Raw genomic sequence first — 10,427 nt, 5'->3', positions numbered from 1 at the left:
CAAGAAAAGATAGTTATTTTTTTAAGTATGTTACATCCTACTCATTTATAAGAGCCTGGTTTAATACCACAGTTATGACAGAAGAGAGATCTTTGATGCCCAATGTTGAAGAGAGTCTCCCTTTTGGTATTCTGTGATGCTGCTTCCGGCTGATCAAAGCTGGCATCACAATCCATTAGAGGAGGACACTGTGCAAGTGATGTATCAAAACAGGCTACAAAACAGACTTTACCCAATCAGACTTAAACAGAGACAGTCCAGAATTTGCTTTAAATAATCATATACTTTATTTTAAAACTTTTTAAAAGCAATGCATTAGAACATACGATTTAGAATTTTAAAGTTTCTGCTATATTTTATACTCATAAAATAATAATCTCTGGCAGTCATTAGTAAGAGCAAGGAAGCTATTTGCTAGTCAATATGCATGACAAAGTGCTGTAATAATTCTATTTATGCTGTATCAGCAATTTTCCCCATTAAGTGTGTACATTTTCTCTGCCTATTGTTGATCTGTTGCTAAACCTTTCAGAAAAGTTTGCTCAGTCTTCAGAATTTGACACTCCAAACAGCCAGTTTAACAAGTGAAAGAGCATGGATTATGACAAAAACAATCTCAGCAGCGTTGTTAGTATATAACTCTTAGTTTGGGGTTTATTTGGAGGGCTTTCTTCTGCTTTACTGTCTTTCATCTTATGTACCATCAGAAAAACCCTCTGCAGAAGAGTTGTTTTTTCTTTCACCCACTAACAAATCTTTATTTCTTAAAATATATATTCAGAAGTATATATAAAATGTAAACTACATTTAAAAAAGGTGTTACTGGTATATTTTCACTCTCTAGAAACAACAACTTGTGTCATGATATCTTTCTATGTCGAATCTTTTTTTACTGTGTGTCATAACACGTACCATTCGTGTTCATTTATTGCAAAGAAAAACTACCAGACTCAGCATTTATATTCCAAAATGAAGATAAAATAGGTTTCAGTCACTTTTTACAGGTAATTTACTTAGAAATTGGTCTCAAGAGGTAAAATATCATTAGTGGACTTGAATGATCAAGTGAGGAAAGATACAAGACAGATCTGAATGTAAAGATCAAGTATATAAAATATTATTCTGGATAACTAGGTATAAATACAGGTAATCAATGCTACTGTTTTCTCATACAATAGCTTGTATAGACTGTCCCTTAAGAGCCTATTATTAGGTTAATTAAAGTTTTTTTTTCCCAGATAAGATCATCTCATGTACTTCTTTGGTTAACAAGACATATGCTTTCTTAGAATTATCTAAAAAATAAAGAGGATCAGTAATTTTAGATGGATTAAAGCCTTCATCCACCAGTCGAAATTTTTGTTGTTTGAATGTTCCGGTCATTTCCATTTTTTCCTATAGAAGACAGAAAGGTTTATTATTTAACAGAAGAGTTTCTTTTCTTTTGCTTACTTTCACATTTGTTTTTGAAAAAATCTTACTTGGCTAATACTGTTCATTCTCATTACACTGGAAAACTAGAACTTTTGTCCTGCTATGGACCAGCACCCGGAGACATGGTGGAAAAAAATCACAGCCCATTGCTTTCTGTATCCTTGTGCAGTGTCTCAACACAGTGTCTCATGTGGTGTAGCCCCAGCCTGCCCAAGACAATCTAGCTTTTTCATTTGTGCACATCATAAAACTACACATTGTAAAGAATCTGGGAGTAAAAACTGTCATTATCAAAAACAACTTACTGATAAAACTCAGGAAATTTTCTGTATCTATGATTATTGTCACCATAAAGGGCTGAAAGAATCACATACTAAATCAGCCATACTCATACTCAGCCAGGTTCAAAGAAAGGCAGACCTTTACCAAATATTTTATAATGTTTTCAAGCTTCTTTTCAGTGTCACTGTGTCCCTTGGAAAAAGTAGTGGGAGGAATCTCTAGTGAGATGCTTTTCTCTATCCTTCCCATCCCTTCTCACCCCCACTTTATGACTTGTCTCCATTATCTTCTCTTCTGTCTTTACATTTTTATATATATGCAAGCAGTCTCCAAAACCGAAAAATTATCTCCAACAACTCAGAGCTATTGTACGTATTCCAGATCTACCTCCAGACAGTATCTACCTGCTTTTGTTGGTCTAAGAAACATTCTGACATCTTCTAAAGTATGATTACATGTCAGATCAAGCTCAACAGGTCTTTAATTTTTTCCCGTGAAGTTCCACCCACCCACTTCTTTCTTGGTTAATGACAGCAGTACCAGCAGCAATTCACCTGTAATGTCGGCATTTAAATTCTAATCGAAGTTCCAGATGCTTGATATCCAGGCTAAGATTCAGATTCGTTCTGCCCAGCCTAAAGGCTTTTCTGTACCCCTTTAGAGCAATAAATCTAGACTAGGTTCTCATCATTCCGTAAACTGACTGCTGCAACATTCTCAAGTGTAATCTTGCTTGCCCATATCAGAATGCTGCTGCAAAAGGTATCTTACTGGATTTATGAGATAGATATATATACACACATATACATATATTTCAGTTTCAAGGTCCTTCACAGCCTTCTGCTCTTCCCCACTTTACTCTGAACACATATTCAATCTCTGATTGGCCCAGGGAACCAACTCCCATAACTTACCTTCTCTTTTCAAACAATGATTATTTTTTCCATCTTCTCCTCAGACTTAGGAGAGTTCATAAACATCTTCAAAAGCATTTTTCTCTGTCATTCTTTTTTTTGCCTTTGTCATGATATTTTCAAAACAGTTACCAGAAATGAAGATACTTATCAGACTTCACTTACTGTGATGATCAGTATTGTATGTTTTATATACTCTCCCATTTTTTCTAGTCATATGAAGTCCATTGTATTACATGTACATTTTTGACTCTTTGGGGCAGGGACTAATTGTTTTTCCCAAACTGGACAGTCAATACAGCAAAGTACTAGTATACAAATAGTGATGACCGATTATTATGGTGAAGACAATAATAATGTACATTTTTAATTCACCGTTTCAGTTTACCTAGTACCTTTTAAAATGCTTTAACTTTTGTCATTACATTAGAGCAAATAACATTTCATTTATTGTCCACAGTCTCCTGCTTTAGCTCTAGTTCTCTCATTTCCACTGAATAAATGGATTTTAGATTACTTTCTCCAGATGCCATTGTTCACATTTTACTAATCTGAATCTTTTTGTTTTCCCATGTCATGCTTCTAATCTCCCTAAATCCTTTTGTATGATCGCTATCCTTACTTAGTTGTATAATTCCTCCCATTTTAACATAATCTGCAAATTTTATTGACTTTTTGTGAAATTCCTTTCCCAGGACTCCATTAATGAAGGCAGCAAATAGGACTGGTTCTAAAACCAGTCATATATGAACAAGCACTTTTTGTTATTCATTTAGCCATCTCTATGTTCAGATATTTGTATGGACCGGGCAATAATGCAGCTTACCTGGACTCTTAAAAAAAGAGGACAAGCATAACTTGGTAGATAGGTCACTACTTGCTTATACATTTGCTCCAAGTCCAATGATGCATTCTGCTTTAAAATAAGAGAGGCCATTCCTGCTTTTCCTTCATGATCTGGGGGAAAGGAAGTGAGATGCCAATTTTGAAACATGAATAAAGTTGACAATTTAGTGATGAACCTTACAAAAAAAGAACTGTAGTGCACTAATAAACTGGCAGTCATATATCACCTTCTGAGTTTCAGTAAAGCTGGAAGATTACATTCATATTTTATATGGTATTACATATATTTGGAGATCATTCAAATGGTCAATTAAGCAATAATGCTGTAAATGAGTTTGGCAGGTAAGAGTAAATGGAGTGCCATGTTCAGTATTAATCAATAAATGTGTACAAACATCAATACCATTCCTCTCTCAAAAACAAGAGTGCTGAGCCTCTTTCCTGGATTAGCCTATTATGTCTTCTCTTCAGTTTTAGCCTTTCTGTCTTGCCAGTATCTTCTCTCAAAACTGTGGATCTGAATGTTGTTAACAGAGATTAAAAGTTTTTACTGGTTTGTCTGGAAAGAGAGAGAGCACTTTGGGTCTATGGGAAAGACCCAAATGGGTAAAATATAAAAGCAGTGAACTTCAACAATCAAAAATAATTGCACACTTTAACCACCAGCCAGTAATAACAGCAGAGACATTCTGCCAACCTTATCTTTGTTCTCCTTTCTACTTTTTTTTTTTTGCTAATGCTACAAAATCTGTGAGGAACTTGATTTGTTTATGTTTAAGTGCAATTATGACAGTCACATAACCTGGGTAGGAATCTGCAGGTAAATATATAGGAAATGAGAAGCTCTTATTTTTAGTCTGATTTTCAGTCCATCTTCTTTATTATGATCTTTCTTGTTGTGTGTCTATAACTAGAGGTAAGTGACACCTTTTTCACATTTCAAATTCTTTTATCATTTTATGTTGTGTTCACCCTGGCCAAGCTTCTCAATCAGTCCCTTCTCCCATGGGACAGGAAGGGAATAGAAGGAAAGCAAGAAGACTGATGTATCAAGATAATGGTGGTTTAATAGGGAAAGCAGAAGCTGCATGCACAAGCAAAGTAAAAACAGGACTTCACTCATTATTTACCACCATCAGGCAGATGTCCAGCTACTTCCTGCAGGGCAGGGCCTCACTCAGCTCATGTGGTGGTTGCTTGAGAAGACAAGCACCATAACCACAAACATCTCACCCTCTTCCTTCCCCCTAGCTTTTATTACTGAGCGTGGAATCATCTGATACAGAATATCCCCTTGGTCAGTTAGGGCCTGCTGTCCCACCTACATCTGCCTCCAACTTCTTGCCCGCCCCCAGCATGCTCGGTGCACAGAGAAAGCCTTGATACTGTGCAAGTTCTGTTCAGCAGTAGCCAAGTGTTGGTAAGTTATCAGGACTGTTTCAGCCACGCATACAAAGCACAGCACCCTACAGACTCCATAGAGAAACTTACTGCTATCCCAGCCAGACCCAGCACATATTTTAAAAAAGATTTAGCATGAATGGGAGTCAAGCCCAGATGGTCTTATGCAAATTAGCCTCAAAAAGTTATTAAAAAGAGATGAATGTATATTCTTTCCCAATAATTTATTTACTCTTCATTTTCTTTTTCACTTAGTCCTTGGGTTTGTAATATATCTGTTTACAGATGGTTTATGAGGCTAAGTAAAAACTGAAGACAGACGAATGTCTTCATATGCTTTCCTTTAGAGTTACTTTAATTCTTAACTTGTTGACATTTTATTTTGATACATGGGTGTGTGGATTTTCCACAGATGTGAATTTAATAAATCTTTAAACTTTAATTTAGATTATGAAGCTATCACAAATTCATGAAAGATAACTTTTAAAAAATACACATCACTGCATACGCATAAAAATGCACGATTCACTGGCGCATTCACAATCTGGTGGTATTTTCATTATCTGGTGGTATAATAATTTCATTATTTTCATATGAAAATACCTAGCTACATTTTAGCTAGGTATTAAACATAGGACTCAATCAGAAGTGATTTATAGGTTTAAAACATGAAATAAAACAGTTGAGGGTTAAAAACTAATCCAGGGGAAGAAAAACATACAGCTAAAGCTTATTTTACCTGGCACAGATACACCATACACATTTGCTTCTTGTATGAAGTCCAACATTACAATCACATCGGAAACTTCCGTAGTTGCAACATTCTCCCCTTTCCATCTAAAAGACATGAAAAAATAATTTAATCCCATGAAAACATATAGACACCTCCTCTTTAAAAAACATTAACTTTTGGAGGAACTGTGTTCATTTCAGACTAACACCAGCTCAAATTTGTTCCCACTTGTCATGTTGGTATATTAATCTGATCACCAGAAGGCCTCTTGCAATTCAAATGGTACTGGGTATTAGCTATCACTATAAAGCACAATGAAAGCTTATCATAATCTTATACAATGGTTTTCAAAATTTTGACACGTACCTAAACATATCAAATGTGACCAGTCTTCACTACATGGTACATTTTTCTCCACTTCAGTATCCAACTTCCTTGCTTACAGCAAAACCATCAGTAGTTACTACGCTTATTGGAAGGACTATTGTAATTCCTACAAAACATTCTGGAAACTAGCTATCCAGCTCCAGGGGAACACTTTTTACAAAATTAAGCCCCTGTGATCCACTTCAAGATAACTAAAAACCACCTCAAAATAGTAATAAACTGAACACTTCTGGCTGAAAACAAATAGAATAGTATTATTCTATTCTCCATGTTCGTATTTTTTAGTGAAGAAATGTGAAAAGAAACAATGATTACACCTGAAGGTATCTCCAATCCTGTCCCAAAAATAAAGAAAATTCTCATTGTCTTGAACCATTAGATCTCCAGTATTGAAATAAAGATCTCCCTTCTTAAACACCTCACAGAGTAATTTCTTTTCTGTGTGTCTCTTATTGCCAGCATAACCAAAGAAGGGGTTCTTCGCATTGACTTTGGAAATGAGAAGACCAGCCTCACCTATAAAGAGAAGTTGAAAGAATGTAAGCCTAAGGTATCGTTGCACAATTCCTCCACTTCACATTAAGATTAATTTGGTACATACAATTTTACAAGACCAGGAACCAAGTCTGACAGAGTTCAGTACGTAAGAGCCAATAATAAAAACTTACCTGTTTTTACTGCTTTACAATTCTTGTGGCCATCTCTACATGCAAAGTGACCATAAAGACACAGTACAATACTGTCCACTGAAATTCCCAGTCTTCTGTGTTTCTTCCTGATGACTCATCAGTTTTCACCCAGAACTGTCATTTATCAATAGTGAGTTCACTAGTACTTTTACTATCCTCTCAAAGAGTACACTTAAAGTGAATAATATGTCCCACTCCCAACACCTTACTGAATTTCCAGTGATTCAACTGGAATCAACTTTATCAGTTGATAAAGTTGACTCAACTTTATCAGTTTCCTACTGAAAAGCAAGTGTTAATAAAAACCAAGTGTTCAACCCAGGCATTAAATCCCTATTCAGACTCCTTTCAGAAGTTCTGAGAACACTTCTTAAGAATTTTCATTGTGATATAGCCTCATTACTTTCTTTGTGGAGCAAAATAGAAAAGTTCTAATTTTTTTTTTTTCTCAAAAAGTAAGGAGAGATTGGGATAGGATTATCCTGTTATGCATGTAGAGTATCAGGGTGTTGGTTTGCTGAAAGTGGAATATTTGTATATACTCCTAATATTTTGGAAGCACATTCTGAACAATAAAGTTTAAGACTTACATTATTTTGTGTCACACATAAAGATTATAAATATGGAAATATACCAAAATAAAAATGTGTCAAAAGGTATGCACAATTTCTAATTTAAGACTGCCTCCTCATAAAAGAGCCATGCCTTCTTCCATAAATTGGTAGTGTTTACAGTGAAAGCACTGAGCTCACTGGTAGTGTCACCATGGCCATGATGCTCTGAAGGTATAGGGCATGGGTAACACAAAGTCTACAGTTAGAGATAATACTTTTTATTAGACTGACTGATATAATCAGAAAAAATTAGACCAGGTGTCTAATCAGAACATGTGTTCCCTTCACAGGTCAGTCTGACATCCCTACAGATAATTTCCTATAAAATTTCAAGTTTTGGGGACCATATTTTCCTGAAAGTGCCCATCTTTGATTAAGACCTGTTAGAGAACCACTTAAGTCCTGCTTCATCTCCCCTTTTCTTCAATATCAGTTTTTCTTGCTTCAGCTTCCAGGCATTAATTACAGCTGTTACCTTCCTACAGTAAAACAGAGATGCTTCAGTACCTAATAAACACTTTAAAAATAGGTATAATCAAGAGATACCAGATACTTGATAAGTATTTTGAAGACAGCTATAATCATATAACCTCTTTATTAAAAACAAAGCATTTGCTCTAGTCCACTAGTCTTTCTTGTAGATCTCCTAGGCAGCCATCTCACTATATTAACCTCCTTTAAAAAACACAGACGTCATTATCTACGTATTCAGAGATAGTATCACATCATCACTTTTGAACACTGTTCTTCTGTGAAGATATCCAAGGATCACCTAAGTTCTTCTGGTGTCAGCACTGGTAGGTTTAACAGTGTTCTGTCTTAGATCAAAAATCAATATTATTTCTGTCAGAGCAAAGAGTAATAGCTGATGTTGGCTTAGTATAGTAACACCGTGGCAAGTATCCTTAAAAAAATTCTCTGGAGTATTTGTATTACAATCAAAAGCTGTTATATCCTATTAAAATACATACTTACCTTTCTTAACTTTTTCACACCAACCATGCTTATTTCTAATTGGTTCATCTTTTTGGAAATCATACTTGATTAAATCAAATGGAAAAAAAAGCTACAAAAGGGAAAAAGGGTCATCGGTTATTCATCTACACAGTGACATCTGGTGGCAGCAAATATAAGCAAAGAAACCTTTACTCCAGTCTTCTCATCTAAAAGTAGAATGTAGTTTCATTTGAAACTGAGAATACTCTTAATGTAAACTTACACGATTTCCTAGAGATAGCAACATCAAAATATTTTTAAAATCTTGTAACTTTCAAAAATACTTGGTGAAGACACAGAACTGTAATTTTGTTAATTTTCTTATAAATTAAGTTATGGGATCCAAATGTCAGTGGAAGAACCTACATGAGCCAGGATATCTGGAACTTAAGCAACATTTAATGGTGGTGGCTGATATGAAAAGTGTTCTTGAGGTCTTCTGACATGTAAACTTGCAAAGCAAAGGCCTACATCTCCTTACAAAGGGAAATCTGCTTCCTGTCGGGCTTTACTCTTTCTTAACTACCCTTAGTTTCCCCACAGGCTTTCTCAGGCTCGTGTATGGTGGAAAGCCCTATCACAAGCACCAGCAGAAGGATACAGTCACATGTTGTTTGACATGGTTATGTAGCTGTGCACGTCCCACGGTTATGTCAGGGTTAATTCTGCTTTTTTCTGAAATCCTGTGAACCCTTAAGTCCTGACACTGCTGACCTAACTGGCCTCTTACTTATGTTTTACAACTAACCTTCCTTTTGTGTAAGGATCACAGAGATGTGGCTTGGAGTAAGCTGAAGGTGAGGGCAATATGCTCTTATCAAGACCAGGAATTGCAATACTTTTTTTCTCCAATATACAGGGTCTAACTGTTGTTTTGCTTCATTTTTCTACTGTGATACAGATCCAAATTAGACCTTTCAGAGACACGGACAGATATCATGTGCCTGGTAGTATATGGACCCCTGTGGTTGCAGTTATTATGGTAAAGCTTCAGTTCACCCAGCTGGGGATTCTGATTTCCCTTTTCATAAAGAAGTATGTCAGCAATCTATTTAGCAACCAGTCAAACCAAGGATATACAATTATCTTCTCCTGGAGAAATCCTGGCAAGCAGAGAAACAAAATTTAAAAACATATGAACATACTGCTACACTCTTCACAATAAAGAAGTGCAAATAATTTAAGGATAGTGTTATGAAAGTGACTGAAGTAAAGGGTAGGATGCTAAAGCATAATCCCCTTTGCTTTTCTGCAACTAATTCAGATGAAATGTTGCGTAATTATTTTATCCTAATTTGAAATGTTGCTGTAGCTATATCACATCATTTTCTGTTCAAAGAAGTCTGAATAAATAGCAACTTGAATCAAACAACAAGCACACAATTTCAGCCTCATATGGACAAACTTGTTTCACTGAGTCTTTTTAATGTTTACCACTGTGTTATCCTTCTACCCAAAGTCTGAAACAAAAAGATATTTTTAACAGTTGATCAAAGGAACAAGGTCATAGCATGTAAAATTAAGTCATGATCCAAGAACGGGACACTTTATTTGAATAAAGGGAAGAGTATTTTTTTCAATAACTATAGAATACAGCATTTATCAAAGTCAGAAATTTGAGAGCCAAAGAAGTGTGCCTTCATTAGAAAATGACTGTATTTTTCTTGAAGAACAGAATGGGAGGTATTAAGTAATTTTTTTCTTATAGTCTTTTCTTTTGACTGTCTACATTTAATGCTATTCTTTTTCACTTTCTTTTTTACATTGATACTTACTACTTTAATATGTTTCATATGACAGACCAAGTGCAGTGAAGAATATAAATAATAAGAAGGAAATGATATAAAATGAAATGTTATTCTGATATTTTTGTGTTTTATTAGAACAGCAGTGTGCCCCTGTTCAGTTCCATTTTTATCTGTTTATTCCTCCAGAGCTCAATATTCCTCCAGCTTGTCTGTATGATGCATTTTTTTAAGTTGTTATAAATACTCAGAAACTTTAAGTGTCTGACATGATCTAAAAACTGTTGAGACTCTTACTATATTTTTGTTGCTGCATACATCTTTCAGTGCCTGCAACTTTAGAGTATGCCTATATAGGCATATGTAGTATGCCTATAGGCAACTAT

At 35.3% G+C, this 10,427-nt stretch overlaps 1 protein-coding gene across 1 annotated transcript in view; it reads right to left on the bottom strand.

Moving 5' to 3' along the window:
- Positions 1 to 271: 271 nt before the first annotated feature.
- The window catches only part of LOC141476904 (long-chain fatty acid transport protein 6-like), a 41,418-nt gene continuing 31,262 nt past the window's right edge, over positions 272 to 10,427 (bottom strand). Inside the window, exons 7-11 of the mRNA XM_074165812.1 lie at positions 8,276 to 8,366; positions 6,315 to 6,513; positions 5,617 to 5,714; positions 3,457 to 3,587; positions 272 to 1,395 (exon numbers count right to left, since the gene is read on the bottom strand). Of these exons, the coding sequence (XP_074021913.1) occupies positions 1,219 to 1,395; positions 3,457 to 3,587; positions 5,617 to 5,714; positions 6,315 to 6,513; positions 8,276 to 8,366 (696 nt within the window). The 3' untranslated portion in view covers positions 272 to 1,218. The remainder of the gene's footprint in view (positions 1,396 to 3,456; positions 3,588 to 5,616; positions 5,715 to 6,314; positions 6,514 to 8,275; positions 8,367 to 10,427) is intronic.

The sequence above is a fragment of the Numenius arquata genome, chromosome Z (assembly GCF_964106895.1).
Source record: "Numenius arquata chromosome Z, bNumArq3.hap1.1, whole genome shotgun sequence".
In the NCBI taxonomy this organism is placed as follows: Eukaryota; Metazoa; Chordata; class Aves; order Charadriiformes; family Scolopacidae; genus Numenius; species Numenius arquata.
This window is presented reverse-complemented; position numbering and strand designations above follow the sequence as displayed.